The sequence below is a fragment of the Furipterus horrens genome, unplaced genomic scaffold (genome assembly GCF_987537825.1).
Source record: "Furipterus horrens unplaced genomic scaffold, mFurHor1.1.pri manual_scaffold_7, whole genome shotgun sequence".
In the NCBI taxonomy this organism is placed as follows: domain Eukaryota; kingdom Metazoa; phylum Chordata; class Mammalia; order Chiroptera; family Furipteridae; genus Furipterus; species Furipterus horrens.
In genome coordinates, this window is record NW_028327177.1 from 115,206,975 (window position 1) to 115,228,631 (window position 21,657).

Here is a 21,657-nt window from a genome sequence, read left to right on the forward strand (position 1 = left end):
GGAACAATGCTCTAACCAACTGAGCTACCCAGCCGGAGCAATAGCTATATCTTTAAGTAAATAGTTTAAACTTTTCTGTGTTTTGGTGTTTTAACCTGTTCAACAAGGTATTTAAGTATTTAGTACTATGACATATTTTCAACAGAAAAATCAAGATATAGTAACACAGGATTTTCCCTAGTGTTAACAGTGGTTGTAATTCAGGACATCACTTTAACAAAATGTGGGAATCAGCAAGTCGTCGTCGTCGGCAGCCGTCCGTCTCGAGAGACGATGGTGTAGCTTCTTAAGAGTCTATCTGCACCGCCGAGAATGGCTGTGCAGTCCGACTCGGGAGTGACATGGTAGTATCTGTCTCCTCCCGTGTTGAATCGACATCTTGCGATGACGCTGAAGCTACAGAGCCTGGGCAGGGTAATATGGAGGGTCTGCAGCAAGTAAAAAAGCAAAATATTTGAAATTGTGACTATACCAGAAAATATAGGACATTCACTGGTACTTAGGCCACTCTAAAAGTTCTGAAGCTACATTAAATGCTCTTAAAAGTCCAATGAAGAACAAAGCTCTGTACCAACCAACACAGATAATGTCCCTGAAAAATACCACCTAACCATGCTTAGCAAGATTAACGTCTCCCAGAATTTAGAAAAATTAAATTAAAAAAAGCAAAACAGCTTCCCGAAAACATTTTTTGAACTCAGTACTGTTGAAAGTAGCTTTTATTATTAAAATTCTTCTTTTAAATCACTTTGTTTAGATATTACTAAAATATTTCTTAATTAAAACAGATCACACACACACACACACACACACTTTACGTTATGCTGACCACATCTCTTAAAGTTTTGTTTTTCAGTCATCCTTTCAGGGCCTGAAATTCAACAGGGTTTGTGTTTGCTTCTTTCCTTTCAGTTTCATAGTCTTGGAAAGGCATTTGGGAGAATTAGATTTTCTAGATATGATCCTTCGTTTACATGCCGAGAGGGTCCAGAACAGAAAACAAACACCTCTCAATGCACCACCTCACACAAAGCAACATAGTCCCCTAGGCTGGGGGCAGGGGAAAGGTAGTGGAAAATTAAGAAACAATAACTGCAGTGCACTTTCATTTAGGCATCTGAGCAGAAACAACACAGCAAAAAAGTTGATATCGCACTGTCACTGTATTCAGTCTTTTTCATTATCAGTAACTTACACAGCCACCCAGATACCTGTGAATGTAAAAATATACGAAGTAACTCTACTCTCCCTTTACACACCCACTCATGGGTACAAACAGCACATATTTAAGTTACACCATGTGTGGTTAATATTAAGAAATAGATTTAACGACAGGAGAAAAATGTTAACTTGAAATCTCTGGGACCTGACTTATTTGAATTTAATGCTCATTTGGAGTTAGGTAGCTTAATGCCCAAAGAGTAAAATAATGAGAGCGAGCGAGCGAGCGAGAGAGAGAGAGAGAGAGAGAGAGAAAACATACTTTAGGATATATCCTGCATAATTCCAACTCGATGGTTTATTTACATCAGTTGCTATCCATGAAAACGTAACTGAGAAGAGTTGAGCTCTGAGGCAAGCTGAAGAGACAGCTGTATTTCGTAACACACAACCTACCACAACCACATCTGTGGCCTGCTGGTATGCTTCCCGGAATTCCTAACAACATCAACCTGCACCACAAACCAGAGTACATCATCTTTCGGTTATTACAATGGCGTGATTTTAACAAGGGATACTAAGTAAAAGCTTGGGAATAATTCTGGAGTCTGGAGGATTGCCATGATTAAGTTCTCGAATACACACTTCCACAGTCGATTCAGAACATCAACTCAATTAGGTATAAGTGAAATAAATGTAATTCAGGGTTCAGACTTTTTGAAAATGAAACAGACTACAGTGAAACAATAACTGGGACTTATAGTAAAATTAAATAAAGGAAATAACTGAAATTATTTCTAATTTGGTAACATAACTCACCTGAATAATATGGGGAAGGCAGGCACTGTCTGATAGTAGTCTTTTCACTCTGGGTAAAGGTCGAATGATGGCATTATCCTGATCCCTAGAAAATATTTTCTAAGGTCAATTTTTAATGTATTTATTAAAATTTGTATGATCAGAGCATGTGACATTCTACTAAGCATGAAGCATGTTACCTTACTTTTTTTGTTAATGAAGACTAAGCTCTCATACAGCTGGGAACATGATTAGGTATTTTGGTTTAAATCTATTTGGCTGCTTAATATGACTTCATTTCCTTCCATAAGATTTCCTTGATAAACAGTACCCTAGAAGAGCCAGAGACTCTTATTTATTATTTAATTGATTAAACTTGGTGTTGTCCAATGCTGTCAGTGGGTACTTCCCCCCAAAGGGCATATCAAACTTTGTCACATAAATTTAAATCTTAATTTACCTATTCTCAGTATTTTCCAAGTATAGCCTTAATTTAATGCTACATTACTTCTAAATAGTATTTGTGGCTTTAAGTCTGATGTGAATTTTAAAGAGAAATGGAACCATGAAAGCCTCAAGCGCTATAAAATTGACAGTTTCTCAGTAATTACCATCGCAAAATATCTTTAGTATAGTAATAAAACAAAATGACATATATGCAAATATTTTACAAAGATTGAAAAGTTTCATTTAAGGTTCTTAATTACAATTATCACTGGAAAACAAATTCTCACCTTCACTTGTAAAATGGGGCAAAATATGGGTCCAGACTCATGTTCTTACACCAGGAGTGGCTAACCTGACAGGTCAGGACTGGCGCTCACTGTATACACTCTGCAGTATACTTATTTCAAGTTTATACCTAATTCACATGAATTGCAATTGTTACTCTTGCTAGAACACAGCTAGTAAGCCTCCATTTAATATCATTATTTAAAGTCTCCCAGATAAAGATGCTTTTTAGCTACTGTAGCAACATAATTCACAAATTATTTCTTTATATCTTTTTCAAAAAGCTCCAAAATTCAAAGCAGCATTCCCTCAAGGCCACAAATGGAACATTTTAGCTCTAAAACACCAGAGTAATCTCATGCCATCACAGAGGATGCATCCTTACAGGTGGTGACAAGATGTTTAAGAGTCCCTGTTAACCATGGAAGTGTTCAATTACATTTTACCTGCTTGGAAAATATCCACACATTGTGATCAACATGTTCAATATAAGGGTAGCAAGGTCAGTTTCATTTAGCACAGCCTGTCCACTGGCTAATAGACACCATTTAAGCTGAGGTATTGCCTGTAGTGGTCGCCATCCATCCATGCCTTGAGCCCAGCATCTAGTCTTTGCATTTAACGTTCCTTTGGTCCACAATTCTTGCATCTAAATGAAAGCAAAGCATCGTTATTATGAACAGACAAACAAAGCAAAATAAAAGGGTTTACTAATGTTTTCTATTTTCTAGTAAATACATACAAACCTATGAAGTAAACATGCAAGTTCATTACTAAAGAACAACAAACTTCTATTGACAAGCCTTCAGGAACACAAATTTAGCCAAATATAAGATTAATATAAGAAAATGACCATTTTAGTTGATCAACCTGCAGAGTGTAACACTGGAAGAAATAAAATTAGTAGGCAGAGTGTAAAATGACCAAATTATATAAACAGAAGGGCTTGGTCTTTTAAAAAAAATTAACGGGCTAAATTCTGACTGAGACTGGGAGGCTGAGGAAGGGAGGGCAGGATCAAAGTGCAGATTTCAAGATGGAAACTATTGCCCTGGCCAGTATGGTTCATTTGGTTGGAGTGTCGTCCCGTAAACCAAAAGTTTCAGGCTTGACTGCGGTCAGGGCACATGTCTGGATTGTGGGTTTGGTCCCTGGTCCAGACGTGTATGAGAGGCAACCCATTGATGTTTCTCTCTTACATCAATGTTTCTCTCCCTCCCATCTCCTCTTTCTAAAATCAACAAGCATGTCCTCAGGTGAGGATAAATATATATATGACAGAAATTATCTTTGGACTATACAGAAAATTTTTAATAAATTTCAGACTATATGTTAAAATTTCTTGTTCATACCATAAAGAAGCATCATAATCTGACATAATTATTAAGGTAGCAATTGTTATGTAAAATTCATTTAAAGCCTGAGTGCTACCTTCATAACAACTGCTTTTAAACACTAAAGTTTGAAGACATGATTTTCTGTGTGTGTGTTTTCTAGAAATGCAAGCCACCTAATCCTTCATGTGGAAATGGAATGGCAGAGTCCTTGGAGCTGATGACAGTAATTCAAATTATAGTTTTAAAATATTCCAACATTTCTATGTGTGCTAAGCACAGAGGAATGAGAAAAGCTAAGGCTGTCACAAACAAGTTCTCTGAGACACATACCTCATGAAATCCATACGGGCCACTCCTTTCTTTGTATGCATTGCCAAAGTACCACTCCTTTTCACTTTCTCTTTTCATATCTGGAGCAGCTTCAATTACATTGCTCTAAGTTTTTAAAACATTTAGTTATTTTTCAAGGCATAAATTTAAGGGGACAGAGGTCATAAAAAGTTACACAGTACTAATTTCTTAGATTGTATTCCTTCAGAGACTCACCTAAAATTTTAGGAGACCGTATTTTAAGAGGTAAGGGTTAGATGCTTAGCCTAATAGTACAAAAGAGTGACTTCCTTATTAACATGCCTTTGAAACAAATGAATTCCCACATTCCCTTGGCAATCGAAGCAAAATTAAAAGGCATCTATATTCCTGAAGTTCATTTATAAATTCTCAGGGCACTAAAATTTTAGTAGCAAAAAACATTGGAAATAGCTATAAAAATAAACATATACCATTAACTCTACACCACAATGCTCAAAATACTAAAGTTCTTTTGAGGGAAAAACTCACTCCAATGAAAAGTTTCAATAAGCATCTGAGATCAAAGAGTTAAAATGCTAACAGGAAAGTTTTAGGGGTTTTAAAACACTTAGTCTCCCTCTACTACTGTCACTACAGATAATTCTTATAATTTTATATATCTGTGTTTATGAAAATCTAAAATAGAATTTTATGTAATTAGTCTATTTTATGAAAACACGGTTACTAAACACTCTCATAACTATCAGCTCTCAGTTCCTCATATAAAGGGTTAACATTGTAGTTAATAGCATAGACATCAAGGTTCTAACTTAGGCTCTGTCCCTTATTTGTTGGCTTTGGGCAATATATTGTACTTAGCCTCCCTGTTCCTTAGTTTCTTCACCTGTAAAATGGGAGGGCTGTTGGGGATTTAAAGAGTTAATGTATTATGTGTCCCAGAACAGTACCTGGTACATACACTGTCATGCCAATCAAGCATTACAATTACTATTATTTATACCTCATAATAGAAAATGCCATAGTCTAAATATTCAAATAGACAAAATCTAAAATGATACATCTCCTCACATTAAGAGATTAAACAAAAACAAAGCATAACACCAAAAAACAAACAAACAAACAAAAATCCTCCAATGAGATAAGTATAGTTCTCTTCTAGAAGTCAGTTAACAAAACAGGCTTTCAGCAGAGACTGCAGCTCTGTCCCCTTACTGGCTGGTTTCAAGAAGGTCCCCAGTTCAACATATATTCTCAATGGCTGTCAATGCTAAAAGTTCTAGTTACATAAATGATGAATACAGTTTAACTCCTAAAGGTTGCCCTGCCCCAAAATAAGACACATTAGAGATGCAGTTACTTTAAAAGACAAAAGAGACATTAAAATAAAAAATGCAAATCATCACTGTCTATTTGGATTATTCTTAGTTATTTTACCTTTTTGGTGTGACCAAATCTCCCAGGCAGAACTAAATTATAGTACTATAATTACTGGAGAAATACATCCATGGCCACATTTTAAGATTTTAATAATGCTTTTGATCCTAAAATTATACTCCAAGAATGTAAACTGTGTATAATCTAGATAAGCATACATACCTGCAGCGGCACTGTAGCTCGGCTTACGTGGAGATGTGCGAGGGTAAGCAAGTCCACAAGGATTCTAACTCCATTTGAATCCATGAGATCCTTAACATTTTTCTAAATGATGAAAACATTTTTACATAATCTAAAATCTTTCTCTCCAATATGTAATAATACCTAAGAGGCTCTCAAAAGAAAAGAATATATGGAATCTCTTTGGAAAATTTAACAAACAATGGAATTAAATTACTTGGTATTTTCAGGATTTTGTGTTCAAGGATCATGAATTTAGACAAAAATAAAAAGGCCAAAGCTATATTACAAATAGATCAACAAAAATATGTATTTAAAAGTTTGCTGAGCAAAATAAAACAAAGATAAAAAATAGCAAACAAATTAAAGCCTGGCAGGAATAACATCCACCCAAACTGTCTGGTTCTACAATTATTCTGCATTTTTCCAGGCCTTTTGGTTAATAAACAAATTCTTCCATAATCAAAAATAAAATCTGGTATATTAAAAAATCTTTTATTGTCCAGTATATTTTTGTAAACTTAAGATAAAACTGGAATTTCTTAGAAGTAAGGAAGAGATTATAATTTAAATTTTCTTGAATTAAATTAATCTTATTAATTATAGTTTATTTTAAAACACTTGCATTATTTACTAAAAGTAAGAATAAGCCCTGGCTGGGTAGCTCCACTGGTTAGAGCATCATTCCAATATGCCATGGTTGTAGGTTCAATCGGGGCACATATGAGAAGCAACCAATGGATGCATAAATAAGTGGTACAACACATCGATGTTTCTCTCTCTCTCTCTCTCTCTCTCTCAATAAAACAATAAAGAAAGAAAGAATAAAACTAAGCAAGTTAGTATTAGTATCAAAAATTTAATTTAAAAAATCTGCTCAGCCCTGGCTGGTATGGCCCAGTGGTTCAGCACTGGCCTACGAACCAACGGGTAGCTGATTTGATTCCTAGTCAGGGCACATGCCTGGGCTGCAGACCAGATCCCCAGCTGAGGTTGTTTGAGAGGCAACCACACATTGCTGTTTCCTTTCTTCTCCTTCTCTCTCCCTTGCCCTCTCTCTAAGAATAAATAAAATTTTTAAAAACTTAAAAAATAAATAAAAAACCTGCTCAAACTTCGACATCATGCAATTGTGAATTAATGTTAAATATGAAGAGCTAACATAACTGTTTTATATCTTCAAATTTTTACCTCTGAAAATGTATACTGATAAACATATATCATCAAAATGTATACTGATAACTTAAAAGCTTTCCATTTATGTTGACCATCTACTTTACTTAGAATCTAATCCTCAAGATTCCCTAAAGAAGAATCAGCTAAAGATTTCACCCTTCATTATTCTTCACTAAGAATTTTATTACCATTACTTTAATCAGTATCTGTATTATTAGGGTGGAATGTACAGAGAATATCTGGCAAAAACTACTCCCTCTAGGAGGTGAGAGCACACAAAGCTTTCTGATCTAAAAAGATTAAGAACCATGTCTCAATAATTAACTCCAACTGTAAAGATTTATCTCTTTGTGATACTCTCATGTGACTTGGTAATAATAACATATTTACGGATTTGCAAAAATACTGTACCTTATTAAGGATCAACTTATTAAGGAAGAGGATCAATCTATCTCGTTCAAGTTTATCTGTGCACTATTGAAATAAATGAAAATTTAGTCAGAAGTGAATAGAAACACAAATTAAATATTATCAGCATTGGACAAAATCAACCAATAAGAAATAATGTCATCCTTTAAACATTAAGAAAATCAGAGAATACTGTCAATTATTACAGTTCTTCAATGTTTTACAATCTCTGCAATTTCATATAACTTTTCTGATCTCCCTAGAAAGGCAGATATTTTAAATACCATAAACAAATTAATTCATTTTAAATGAATGAATTAGCTCAAATGATACTCTTGAATTAAGTAAAAATTCTGAAGGATTAATGATGTTTCACATAAATCACATCATGATAAACACAAACAAGAAAGAGAGTTTATCTGCCTAAAATACAAATGCTATGCCACAAGTACTCAGGTTTACTAGAGTAACAATGAATTAGAATTTGGTATAACAGCAAACAGCAAGAATTTTCAGCTGGTTATGTTATTTTCTAGGCAAGTTTTGTGATCTTATTCAGAATCAGTTTTCTAATCTACAGCTGAGACAATTATAATAAGCATCGATGGCCATTTGCAAAATTGGTAAAACGGTTCTAAAATAGTTCTCTAAAACTTAAATTGTTAAGTACAGGAAGAATGTAAACAAATGAAAGAATGAAGTGTATACACTGCAACGAGTAGCTAACACTCAAATTTGAGCTGCATGATAGATGAATTGATCAAAATTTGTTCTTCCCACCTACATGCTCAGTGTTATATGACAAACTTCTGAAAATTGAAAAAAAAAAGATGCTAACTCACTTACATTTTATTGATTATCATAGTGGTGAAAAGTTTTACTATTTTCACACTTTAAAATTTAGTATGCTAGCATCATTTAAGATTTTTCCAAAATGAAAAACCAACAGTACATTCAACATACATACAACCCTAAAAGTCACTATTCTTTTATATTTGTCCAGCTCATCCATACTTAAAAGATTGACAAAGAGGTCGCTAACGTTGTTCAAAAGCAGCAACTGAAGAAAATACACTGACATGGACAAATATTAAACCATTAGTCATTTTCCTATTCATCTAACATATATAAATAAGTATAATGTAAATTACATAAAAAACTCATGCAGAAAGTTATGGTAAGAGAATTTAAATGTAATTTTGAAAATTTAACATGTACCCCCAATGATACTACAAAATAGCAGTTTCCTTAAATGATATCCTTACCCTCTCTAACATTCCAATGATATATCGTGTATCTGTAAAAGGTCCTATTTCTTCATGACATCTGCCATAAACAATAGCAAGGGCTTGTAAACATAAACACTTCATGTTAACTTTTGGGGTGAGCAGGAAACGATGATAGAGCTCATTGAAAAATTCATACCTAGATTTTAAAAAGTTTACAATAAAATTAGCCATGACACTAACAGTGAAAATAAATATATAGTAGTCCCCTTGTTATCTTTTGGGGGGGGGGGGGTTCCAAGATCACCAGTGGATGTCTGAAACTACACAGTAACAAACCTTAAATACACTATTTTTTTCCCAATACATACATACATATGATAAAGTTTAATTTATAAATTAGGCACAGTGAGAGATTAATAATTACTACTAATAAAATAGAACAATATACTGCAATTAAGTTACATGAATATGGTCTCTTTCTCAAAATACCTGATAACTGAGATGGTTACTAAGTGACTAATGGACAGATAGCAAATACAATGTGGATATAAAGGATGAAGGAATGACTCACGGGATGGAGCAGGACAGCACAAGATTTCATTATGCAACTTGAATGGTGCATAATTTAAAACTTATGAATTGTTATTTCTGGAATTTTCCATTTAATATTTTCAGACTGTGGTTGACTGAAGGTAACTAAAACCACAGAAAGTGAAACTACAGATAAGGGGGACTACTCTAACAAGATATGAAGAGGAGCTTACGATCTCTTAATTGATCCACTTTCTTCATTCTCATCTTCCTCCAACAATAATCTCAGGTAATAGTCTCCTATTTTGATTTCCTCTGCCAGGCACTCATATTTAACCTTTATTAATAAAAGCAAATTAATTATTTTTGTTTAAATAGATTTTTGTCAATTTCCACATATCCACTTCTTAAACTGTCAGAGCTTTTTTCTTTTCTTAATAAAGCACCTTTAAATTCAGAGGAAAAAAAAGCTCATCATTTCTTATAATATTTGATAATTCATTACTTATTTAATGTGGCTATTTCAGTTAAATGTTAAAAGAGAATTACATACCAAGGTTATAAATGTAAAACTCACTGATAAAAATTCACAGGACTACATGGTGTCCGTGACAGCTTAAGAGAAGGAAGAATCAAAACACTTTTAAAGGATAATCTGCCTCATTCCCTTCTTACCTTGCCATGACCAAGCAAGGAATTAATGGTCCTGCACCACTCACAGTTTGCCCAGCTCACACGAGCTACTTTGGGTTGTCCCTCATCTCCCAGTGCATCAACTACATTTTATGATACATTTTTAGACAGTACTCATTCTCTGTACGTCAAATCACCCCACACTACAAACAGAAGGTGATATGAGAGAGTAGCCCATGATCAGGAGCCAAGGTAGCACCATGAACCTTGTATTGTACTGTTAGAGGCTGCTTATCATAAATAAAGACTTGCAAGCAACTGTAAAAAGAAATTCCTGACCAGGTTATCAAAATTCTTATTCCAAAGCCTAAAATAACTGATTTCTAAAAACATAAACTATATTTAATCAAATATTTAATGCAGATCCATTTCACTTTCTTTCTATACATTCTAAGCATTCAATTCATTCAACTTCTATTCATTAAGCATATACTGTTTATGCCATGCACTGTTCTAGTCATCAGGGATACAAAACAAACAAATATAAGAATTTCTGTCCTTATAGGAGCAACAGATAAAAAAGTAAAGCACATTACAGTTTGGTGATAGCATGTGCTATGGAGTGAAATAAAGCAGGAAACGGGGAGAGATAGAATGAATGTTCACATATATATGTATGCACACGCATGTGCATTTTTAAATAGGGTGGACAGAGAAGGCCCACTCAAACGAAGGAATTCGGGAAAAGACCTAAAACAAATTTTAAGACTATCCAGAGGGAAAAACTGTTCTAGGCAGAGGAAGCAGCAAGTAGAAAGATCCTGAGTCAAGAACACAAATTCAGTGTTTTCAGGGAAGTCAGTGTGGCTGGAGCAAGGTGAGAAGGTGAGTAGAAGGGGAGATAAGATCAAAGAAACAATGCCCAAGATCACGGGGGCACACAGATTCTGTCTTGCATGTCTTTTAAGGACACAGGTTTTTACTAAGTGAGGTGGAGAACCACAGGAGCACCAGAGGGCTTCGAGCAGAGAAGTGATACAACTTCCTTACATTTCAACAAGATCACACTGCTACTATGTTAATAATGAATTGTAGAAAGGTAAGGGTGGGAATAAAAATTGTTATAATCTCACAGAAAAGAGGGTTGTGTTCTGGATAAATTTTGATGGTGCATTAAATAGGATTTTCTGACAAATTCGATTTGCAGTATAAAAGAAATTTTAAGGGTTTTGAACAGAAAAATTACAAGCAGCCATTATCCAAGATCAAAAAGACAGCAAAGGAAGTGGGTCTGGGGAAAAAACAAGAGCTAAGTTCTAAATGCTTATTAGATATCCAATTATAAGATAAAAATAGGAAGCTTAAGAAAGAAAGTCTAAGCAGATAAAAATAAGGAAACCACCAGTAAACAAGAAAAACATTCCAAGCCATTGAAAATGGATGAGATCACTGAGGCAATGATTATAAATGAAAATAGGTCCACAAACTATTTGGGACCAAGCCAACATTGAGCACTTAGGGAAATGAGGAAAAATGAGCAAATAAGGAGGAGTGGCCAGTGAAGGAATTCTTACAAGAAGAAATAAATGGACAAAATCCAATCATTACATGTTTTGAATATGCAACTGGGTTAAAAATCAAAGGCTACAGGGTCATGAGCATGTTCAAATTTACAACTGTAATAAGTTTAAATTATACACATGCACACAAAATTATCTACCACCATGTTTCTGGTTCTTGTTTTGCCACTCTTCATATCAATATTTTAACAGAACAGCAAAATATGGTCACTATCATAATCAAATCACCTCAAAAAATTAATTAAACAAGCTACAAAGAACAAGAACAGGTTGTTTCCATGGAGAAAGAATCTAAAGGAAAAAAAAACAAGCGAAGAACAGATCTGGAATGCATAGAATCAAATTTATTAAAACTGCTATATGATTCTCAGGTTCAAAGCCAAATTACTCAACAAAATTATTTTTTTATTTTCATTTCATGCAAAGTTTTCCAAAGTTTCCTCCACAGAAGTAAGAGCAAAAGGTAAGAGTATGTGCTATATAATTATACATTAAAAAACACTCCAAAAATAATACATGCTTATTAAAAAAACTAATATACTACAAATATTAAACTTTACCTCAAATTCATGGTGGTTCCAGGAGATCACATTAGCACTACCAAGCTCTCTGTCAATATTAAATGCTCTCATTTCAGATTCAAGACTATCTCTCAATTCTTCTCGTGTCTTGAAATTCCAAATTAGGTTTGATCTGGCATGGTCCTGACCAAACCTAGATATACATATAATCAGGAAATAGTAGGAAGCAAAACATTAAAAATTACACCTTCCTACATCTTATAATGATTTAAAAAAAAATTAATAAACTTTAGCCAGTATAAATAAAGAAAATAAAACATCTGTAAAGTAAGTATAGTAAAATGTTAATGGTAGAATTTTGGTGACAGAGATACAGATATTCACTGTAAAATTCTTTGACCTTTTCTGCATGTTTGAAAGTTTTCATGATAAAATACTGGGGGAAAATGAACTCAAACTATAAAACAAATCTGTGTGAATTTCAAAATAAACTGATATTTCAATATTTATTGCTAACATAAATGTCAGCCAGAAAATAATTATAATCAGATATCAAACTTCAAGCTGAGGAAGGTAAGAATTTCTGGATTATTGGGTGTGGAGTGTGTGGGATGAGCAACATTCTGCATTAGAACCTTACAAACTAGCTAAGAGAGAACATTGCTAAATTGCTAGGCTTTGACTGATATTTTCAAAATATCTTCTTTTCATTCCTAAAATAATTTAATCACTGTAATAAATTTGGACACCAGTCTGAACTGGAGATGAATAGGCTTCATATCCATTCACTTTCAATCTGTAAGTCTCCTAGAAAGTCTGACATTAAAGTTTCAAGTCCTAAAGGGCACAACACAACTGAGGGGTTCCTGAGGAACAAAATCAAGGCTTATTCTTAAAGCCATATTACATACAGTATACATACTAATTGGAAATTTTCAAAGCACAAATTTTACTTTTTTAGCCAAGGTATAAGAGGTCAGCTTCCAGACTGAGTACTGTGAGTTACCTCAAAAAATTTTGCAAACTGCAAAATGTTTTTTTCAAATTGTGTGTGTGTGTGTGTGTGTGTGTGTGTGTGTGTGTGTGTGTGTTGAGGGAGGGTAAAGTGAAGGTTAACAGATGGGAATAAGAAGGGGGTTACCAGCAAATTGGTGGAAGACAAATTGCATATGATCTCACTTGTTAAGAGGAATTTAACGAACAAACTAATGAGCAAAATAGAACCAGAGGCACAGAATCATGGAACAGACTGACAGTTGAAAGAGGGGAAGGCAGGAGGGGTGGACTGACTGAAAGAAGGGGAAAAGATTAGTCAAAGAACATATATGAAGGACCCATGGACATGGACAACAGTGAGGGGATTGATTATGGAAGTGGGAACAGGATGGGTGGAGGGGTGGTGAAGGGGGTGCAATGGGACAACTGTAATAGCATAAACAATACATTTTTTTTTTTTTTTTAATAAAGGTGCCAAACCAACAGAAAGTAGGTACTGTTATGGCAAAAAAGTTTTCCTAAACAAAACTGGAGCACAATGTTTGGCAAAAGAAAAAAGGGGGATAACCATATTACAAAAGCTGGAAAACTATATGAAGTAAACTAACACGAATACTCATTTTCTATTAAGACTTCTTATGTGTTCATCATTCACCTCTTTTAAGGCTCCATTTCCAACAAGGCTTGAAGAAGTTATAGTGTAGTTATTTCTAAGCCTTAATAAAATTTTAAAGGTAACTTAGGCTCTCCAGTCTATCAATACTTTATAAAAGGCCTTAATTTTACTGAAGCATCACTAATCATACCAGTCTTAGTGGTTACAGTTCTTGACATTGATAGCATAATAATACCTATAGCATAAAGCACCAGTTCCAAAAAAAAAAAGCAAACAACAGGTCTTTTATGATTTCTCTCTAATGCAAATGTCAAATTTAATCTTTGTTGGAAAAAAGGCCTAAAGTTTACCTGTAATAGAAAAGATCCCAATTTGCTTCTATTTTTATTCTTTGTCTTCTCTTTCGAAGAACTACTGGCTTTTGATTTATATTCTGGAAGAGAAAGAAACTTCATAGTGCTCAATCTGGAGCTACCAAGTAGGTTCAGTCAGATCACTTTATAAGTGATGAAAAACATCTTCATCAAATTTTGGCAGAAACAAAAACTACCGAAATAAAATCTATAAAATATGAACATAGAATATTAGATTATATCACAAAAATAACTCTTTGTCAGCATATAATTCTATAATGTTGCTGAAATATTTTCATGTAGCCTAAACTTATTATTTCGACACCAAACTTTGTTAAAAATTTATAGTGAAGACTAAATAAAATTTATAAGTCAAAAACAGTGACTTAAACATTTACATGCAGTTAATACAGAAGCCATGGGAAAATAATATATGCAAAAGATTACAGATTACTGAACTCTACCATAGCCAAGAGCAAGTATAAATTGAAATAGCTAATGGACAAGAAATAAGTATCTACATTCAGACACATGTGAAGTGAAGCTTGAATTTAATTTATCAGACAAAGAATATCAAAGACAACTCCACATGCCAGGCAGTTTAATGAATTTCACACATGTAGCAGGAACTTAAACTCACCATATTGTTTCTGTCCTGAATTTAATTGTAAAAAGGAAAAAAATAAAAATATTTTAAAGAAAAATAAGGAAGTCTATATCTACTAAGCTGTATCTATTATACAAATTTTACAAGGACGTCAGTAATATAAATCACCTCCACTTGAAGACAGAAAAAAGGCCCACCTGTTTCCCATAGACTCAAATTTTAGGCAGTTACAAAACCACTTAAGAATTTTTTAAAAATCGATGGCCCTTATTCCAGAGAAAGACACATGTAAGATTTATAACTGAAGGGGAAGATTTTAAAGATTTCTTGAAGCCTGTACATGAACTACAGGTTAAAAATCTGCTCCTAGTAAAACTTATAAGTATTTCAAAAACAGAAAGTAGTAATATAGACTAAAACATGAAAATCTCCAACTTTATTAAGTAAATGATAAATTATATAAAGAAAAGACACTAGATTATATACATTAAAGATAGTACATTTTAAGAAATATAAAACTTACTGATTATTAGAAAATGTCTTCTACAAGTTTTAATTCTATGCACTACCATGAGAACTGTGAGACTTAAATGAAACGTATAAACAATAAAAATGTGGTATTAGCGACAAGTATTTTCCTTATAATCTTAATTAAGAAGTACTTTCTTCAATTTCCCCTGCCCTTGGGACAAGGAGCTGGTAGTCTAGAATAATGAAAACGTAAATGATACACAGAAAAGAGACAAACACTGCCCCATCTACTGTGGTTCATTTGGTTGGGTGTCATAGGGCACACTGAAAAGTCGCCAGTAGGATTCCGGTTGGGGCGCATGCCTGGGTTACACGTTTGGTCTACGGATGGGGCATGTACAGAAGGGAGCCAATCGATGTTTCTCTCCCTCTTTCTCGCTCCCTTCCCCTCTCTCAGAAAAAACACAGAAGCTTTCCAGAACTTGAGCTGACTGATTTAGAAATGTAAGCTGGAAGCCCCAGAGAGCTAAACAAATCCGTAAACTGAAAAATAAATAAGTAACTAAAAAGTTATTTTATACCTTAGCCAAAGGTTATATTAGTCCAACACAAAACATTAGCTATATATGGAATTGACTTCATAAACATTTTGATTATATATGAAATGCAGTTAATTTTGAAGCTTAGCCAGTTAATCTTGACAACTGTTATTTTTTAGGACTTTAGCTAAAACATAAGATCATTCTAAAATTTGGTGTTAATATTAACGATAAAATAGTCACAAAAGTTATTCACTATTTCATTAAAGAATCTATGTTAAAAACAGTACCCCAGCAGAAATAATTAGTTTGCTACCAAAATAATTTCTCAACCAGCATTTATCTATTCCGTATCATTATCTGCTCAAAACTTTAGATAACACCTCATGTAAATGAAACCAACACACCAATAAATAAAACATTGATATTAAAAATATATTCCTTTCCCTTTCAATTGTTGTCTTTAAATAACATATTTTCCACATTTTTCGTTAAAACTTTGGAGCACTGTCCCTCTTGGGGCATGGCCCCTTCTCTTCCCAAGGCAGTTCCTTTACCTCTCTCTCTCCTGAGCTCTGAGAGCCCCTTCTTTCACCTCTGTAATCTGTCTCCTGAACCCACTTCTTCTACTGCTCACTTCTTCTCCTCTGTGACTTTCTAAATAAACTTCCCCTTATAGTTTGAAGAAAAGGAAAATAAAATACTATGGATTCAAGCTTAGCCTGTATATGATGTATGAAATCTGATGCCATAAACTTATTCTCAGTGTAATTATATCCAACAGCTTAAAATAACTGTTATTTTAGAAGTGGATTTAACTACCTGAAGCCAGAAGTTTATAATTTTCACTAACTGCAAAAATCATTCATATTATATCTGTAGATTTTCAATTGTCCAAATGTTATACAAGTATTACCATGACCAGACACATAAACAGGATGGGGCAAAAGTAGGTATACAGTTGTGAGTGTGCGAAAGAGTTTATTCTTATTATTTATTGTATTATTTTCCATATGAACAATGTAACTCTACTTTTGCCCCCACTCTGTACAGTGCTTGTATGATTATCTTGCTGTACAAAGTAACCCTATAGATAGAGAATAGTTCCATTACGCTCAAGTTCTAAAGAACTTATTTTGCTCTTGATTTCAGATACACTAAGACTCTGAATATTTGTTCTGTTGCACCTGATGCATTATGTTTAGATATTCTGAAAATTTATAAGAAACCCGTTCATTTTAGAAAGATGTTTATATTACATTTCTTAAATAAGGAAATAGCTACCATAAATAAAGAGATGGTTAAAGGAAAAGAATGTAAGTGTGGTCAACAAAAACTTTAAGATCAAGTCATTTACGAGACACCTTAAATCATTTTTAACCACTGCACGTTCATCCTATACAGAAGAATGTACATCACTGAATTTGGTTCTGCAGCACATGCTACATATTGAAAAATGAGACCAAAACTGTTATAGACCTCACCTCGATTTGAGAAGCTAATATTGAAAATTTTAAGTACACACAGTAAATCTAATTTAAAAACATGCATCCCAATTTTAAAACACTTGTCTGGCTAGCACTAAATTAAAAGCTAAACAAGAAAGGTGCCTTTAATTATATAGCTATAAAACAAAGTTCAGAAAAGGAAAGAAATAGATATATATAAAAGAAAAAGTATGGAAAATGAAAGTTATTTAAAAAATTAACCGTGCAATTTTATATTAAATATCACATTAAATATCTAATCACAACCCTAATCACTGATTCAGAAAATTATGAATTAAGAAAAATTCATATAAAAACATGAATCAGAATTAGGCAACATTTCTTCAAGTGTCCAGTCAGAAGTATCTGACTACTATCTCAGTGAACTGCCACAGCTAAACTAAACCTAGGATCTATAGAAGTGCTAGAACTTTGGAAGCAGGATTTATTTTTACCTCTTTTTGTGCAATACCCATTCTATCTCTCCAATGCATCAACACAAGATCCACTTTTTCTTTGGCAAATTTTTCAACTTCTTTAGCAGCTTTTCCAGCTAGTCTTTGCCACTCTGGAACTTTATTAAATTTTCCATACTGATCCTACAAAATAATGTTGAAATCTATTACAGTTGTGTTTGCAAATTTATAATAAAAATTTAAGCTGAGTCACACTACTCACATGATTAAATAAATACTGAATGTTAGGGATCAGTAGAAAAAACAGGGTGACAATTTCTACAATAAATTATAATTTTTGTTCAAGAAACCTTAACCTTCTACTTAGTTTTCAAGATGACTCCTTGTAGGGAGATGGCAGAATTCAATTGGGAGGTGGATGCAGACAGAGAAATGTGGTGAGGGCAGAAAAGAAAACATATACGAGACAGTAAACAATAAAATATATTAAAACATGTTGAGCAATTTCCTCAAAGATAACCCAACCTTAATAATTAAAATAGCTTTGAAAGAAAAAATCTGACCCAAGCTGATTTTTTTCAGTGTTGGCCTCTTTTACCAACACCTGTCAATTATATATTATGCATAAAACATCACACTACACATTCTAAATTTTTTTAATCCCTTCCTGGATGTAACAATAAACTGAGTTAGAGGAAAAAAAACAAAATTGTTACTATTCATAAAATTACACTGTGGGGATAGGTACACAACCCGGTCAATATAATAAAAATTATTAAATTGTACACTTAAAACAAGTGAGTTTCAAGGATGTAAATTTTATCTCAATAAAGCTGTTAATTTTTTTTCCAAATATTACTATTTAATGCAGTGAATTCTTGGTTTATTTCTAAAATGTTTAGTTTCTATCAGACTAAAGTACTCTTTCATTATGAAAAGTTACTTAGGATAACCATATTTACCATTGCTATTTTCACATTATCTCTAACATGCATCCGATCAGCATCCTTCTCAGGGACTGAATCTGAGCTGTCCAAGTATGCCAGTAAACCTGGTGGCTAAAAACAACAAATAAAAACAGGACAAAATCCACTTCAAAACTACTGCACAAAAGAAAATTTCATCTTCAAAACCCAAATAGATACTACAATTTAGCTATAGAGGGCATTTATTACAAGGCAGCTTCTATGATAAGTATCTTTTAAATTAAAAACAGACTTCAAAAAACTTTTAACAGTCTAAAGAACTTAATAATAATTTTTTTTTTCCCGTCAAAACAACACTTTATTGGGGCGCACCGCCCGGTCCCCCACGCGGCCTGCGACCACGACCCTCTCGCGCTCGGTCGGCCCGTCCTCCCCGCGGGGCCCGGGGCCGCGCACTCCGTTCACCAGCTCCCGAGGCAATGGCTGCAGCGGAGACGCCGGGATCCGGAACGCGGCCCGGGGCGACGACTTTTGCTGCTGCTGCTGCACCGCCGAGAGCGGCAGCAGCGCAACTAGCAGCGGCGGCCGGCGGCGGTGGCCGGCGGCGGCGGCACGCTGACATCACGCCAATAATAAAATTTTACTGGGCAAGAATCATACAAATCTTCCCAGTTATGCAAATGACTTACCAAAATGCGCTTCAACAAGTTTGTTGCAGTTGCATTATCAGCTGTCCAGAGTCCCACTAAATGTCTACTTAGCTGTCTGAAAAAAGCAGACGTTGAGAAAGGTTTGCTGCTTTATCTCAGCTAGAACAGAAAGGAATTTTTAAAAACAAAATATCACAGAAGATATATGACTATAATTTAAATCATTCTTAAGTGTTAAAAATATTTTAATTTGGAGATATATGAAATACTAATGCAAATATTGTTAACATTTTAGAATTCTCTCCAAATTACAATGTTTCCCTGATAAACTCACTAATTTTCAAAGTACCTGAACATGAATTAGAAGGTTCTTACCCTATTTAAAAATTAGAAAAGAATAACAGATTTGATACAGTTAGTTTGTACAAGTCTTGATATAATGACCAAAAAGAAATATTAGACTTGATGATACAATTAGTTTGTATAACATGTCCTGACATAATGATCCTAGTATTCTGGCATTCTCTATAATTCTGAACATGAACAAAATTAAAATTGTACAACTATGTTCTAATATACAGTAACGTTTTTGGCAAGGTCAGAGATAGAAAATATTTTTACTTTTAGAGTTTGGACAAAGACTTGAGAAAGCTCTTAGAGCAAATGATTCTACTCATCCCACTTTTGCGCTAAAAGCATATTTTAGTTCAAAATGAAAATCCAGATCCATGTTGAATCTATGACTTATTTATTTGTCTTAATCCTCATGATTACTTTTGTCACCTAAGCAGGAAGCTCCTCATAAGCAGAGAATGTATTTTATTCACTGTTGACCCTCTGTGCTTCGGTAAGGATTCACATACCATTTGCTCTAAGAATGGGCATAAAACCTGTGAGGGTTAATAATCAAATAATCACCTATAGTCATATGTATTTATACATGTCACATTCCCAGAAGAAAAAAATTTAACAGCAAAACACTAATTAGACTCTGTTCTGTTACCAAAAAAATAAACATTACTAAAACTGTTCATTCCTGTACCTATTTGGAAGCTAATATAATGAAATAATTACAATTATACTTGTAATTTCTTTACTGATATTTGGTAGGTATCATATTAATGATTCCTAAAAAGGCTTTCACTGGGGATAAAAGAGATAACATTTTATAATAGCAATTTGTAAAAAAAAAAAAAAAGCAATGCAAAATGAGAAGTGGTATTTTTATTATAATTTGACAGCTTTTCAATATTGTGATTGATCACAGTAGGAAGTGTAGCTGATTAACTATAATAAAGACGAACACAAGCAGCAAACATCTAACATGGGAGATTAATGGAATAAGACATCAAATACTCTACTGTAATGAAAGATGGTGTGTAGCATTGCTAATAAGACAATACACCAAGGAAATAACCTTCCTTTTATACCATTTTATCCTCTCAGGCAACACAGAAGAGTACTTTTGCGAAGGACATACACAAGTGAGGGATGCAGATATCTTCTCATAATAATATAAACAGCACAAAACTATTGACAAGGCAGCATACTAAGACATTCACCTGAATACAGATAAAGGAAACTTATAGTATCATATTGTAAACATGTCAGCAATTTATTATGTGAAGTCAAAGAGCATGATTCAAATATTTGTACTTTTTTTTATTCTTTGAGTCATAACATGGTGTGCTAAGTATATCTGAAAGGGTCACATGTTGGGAACTGTAAAGTTTTAAAGGGCTGGAATTCATACAGCCTGGAGTAAACAAATAGATTTATGTGTTTCCTTAATCAAATAATTATTATTAAAAAAATGACTTGCCAAGGGAAAATTTTTACAAGAGATTTAGAATAGGCCTACATTAGGCTGGTTAGATATTAAGGTTTTCTTCATTCTTAAAGTAGAATACTTAACTAACCACAGACATTTAAAAATTGATTGTGTGAGGTTTTCATATGCAGTCATCTGCATGCAGGGTGGCCAGATGATCCCATATGAGAAAAAGTCTGGGCCAGTGGGTCTAGTTCTGTAGCCTCTAAGCACTCTTTTCATATTCTAGTCCCACAACTATGGGTGTGAAGCCTCATGATAGCATAGTGGGGGAAAAAGCAAATACGTTTCATTATTTCCTCCTCAGTTATCCAGGGGCAGAAATAATGATCATTTGGGGACAATCCTTCTATAAGGAAAAAAAGAAAAGAAAAATGAAGTGAATCAAAAGAAAACAAAACATTATGTAATCCACTTATTCCATTTGTCTTATGAACTCTATCTGAATCCATTCTCTAAATAGCAAGCTAATTTATACCAAATTAAATTTAACCTACCTATTTGTAAGCATCCTTTGATCTGAGCTTATTGTAAACATCGCAGTATGCAAGTGTCGAGGTAAGGCACCTTCACTTAGGGCGAGCTCCTGCATTTTTGTAGCAATTTCTTTGTCACCTTCCTTTGGAAAAAGGGTAAAATGATCCCTAAAGCAGCAATCTGAAAAAAACTATCCTAATTTTTCAAAACTAATTTGACATCTCTAGATAAAATAAATTATTCAGCATACAACATA

At 33.8% G+C, this 21,657-nt stretch overlaps 1 protein-coding gene across 1 annotated transcript in view; it reads right to left on the reverse strand.

Annotated features, from left to right (window-relative positions):
* Positions 1–21,657, reverse strand: part of DNAJC13 (DnaJ heat shock protein family (Hsp40) member C13) — a 118,832-nt gene that overhangs the window by 51,334 nt on the left and 45,841 nt on the right. Inside the window, exons 17-29 of the mRNA XM_090284338.1 lie at positions 21,422–21,543; positions 19,133–19,208; positions 18,480–18,575; positions 17,557–17,700; positions 13,995–14,077; positions 12,072–12,225; positions 9,532–9,635; positions 8,804–8,963; positions 7,542–7,604; positions 5,937–6,038; positions 4,359–4,463; positions 3,138–3,340; positions 1,981–2,065 (exon numbers count right to left, since the gene is read on the reverse strand). Of these exons, the coding sequence (XP_090140464.1) occupies positions 1,981–2,065; positions 3,138–3,340; positions 4,359–4,463; positions 5,937–6,038; positions 7,542–7,604; positions 8,804–8,963; positions 9,532–9,635; positions 12,072–12,225; positions 13,995–14,077; positions 17,557–17,700; positions 18,480–18,575; positions 19,133–19,208; positions 21,422–21,543 (1,497 nt within the window). The remainder of the gene's footprint in view (positions 1–1,980; positions 2,066–3,137; positions 3,341–4,358; positions 4,464–5,936; positions 6,039–7,541; positions 7,605–8,803; positions 8,964–9,531; positions 9,636–12,071; positions 12,226–13,994; positions 14,078–17,556; positions 17,701–18,479; positions 18,576–19,132; positions 19,209–21,421; positions 21,544–21,657) is intronic.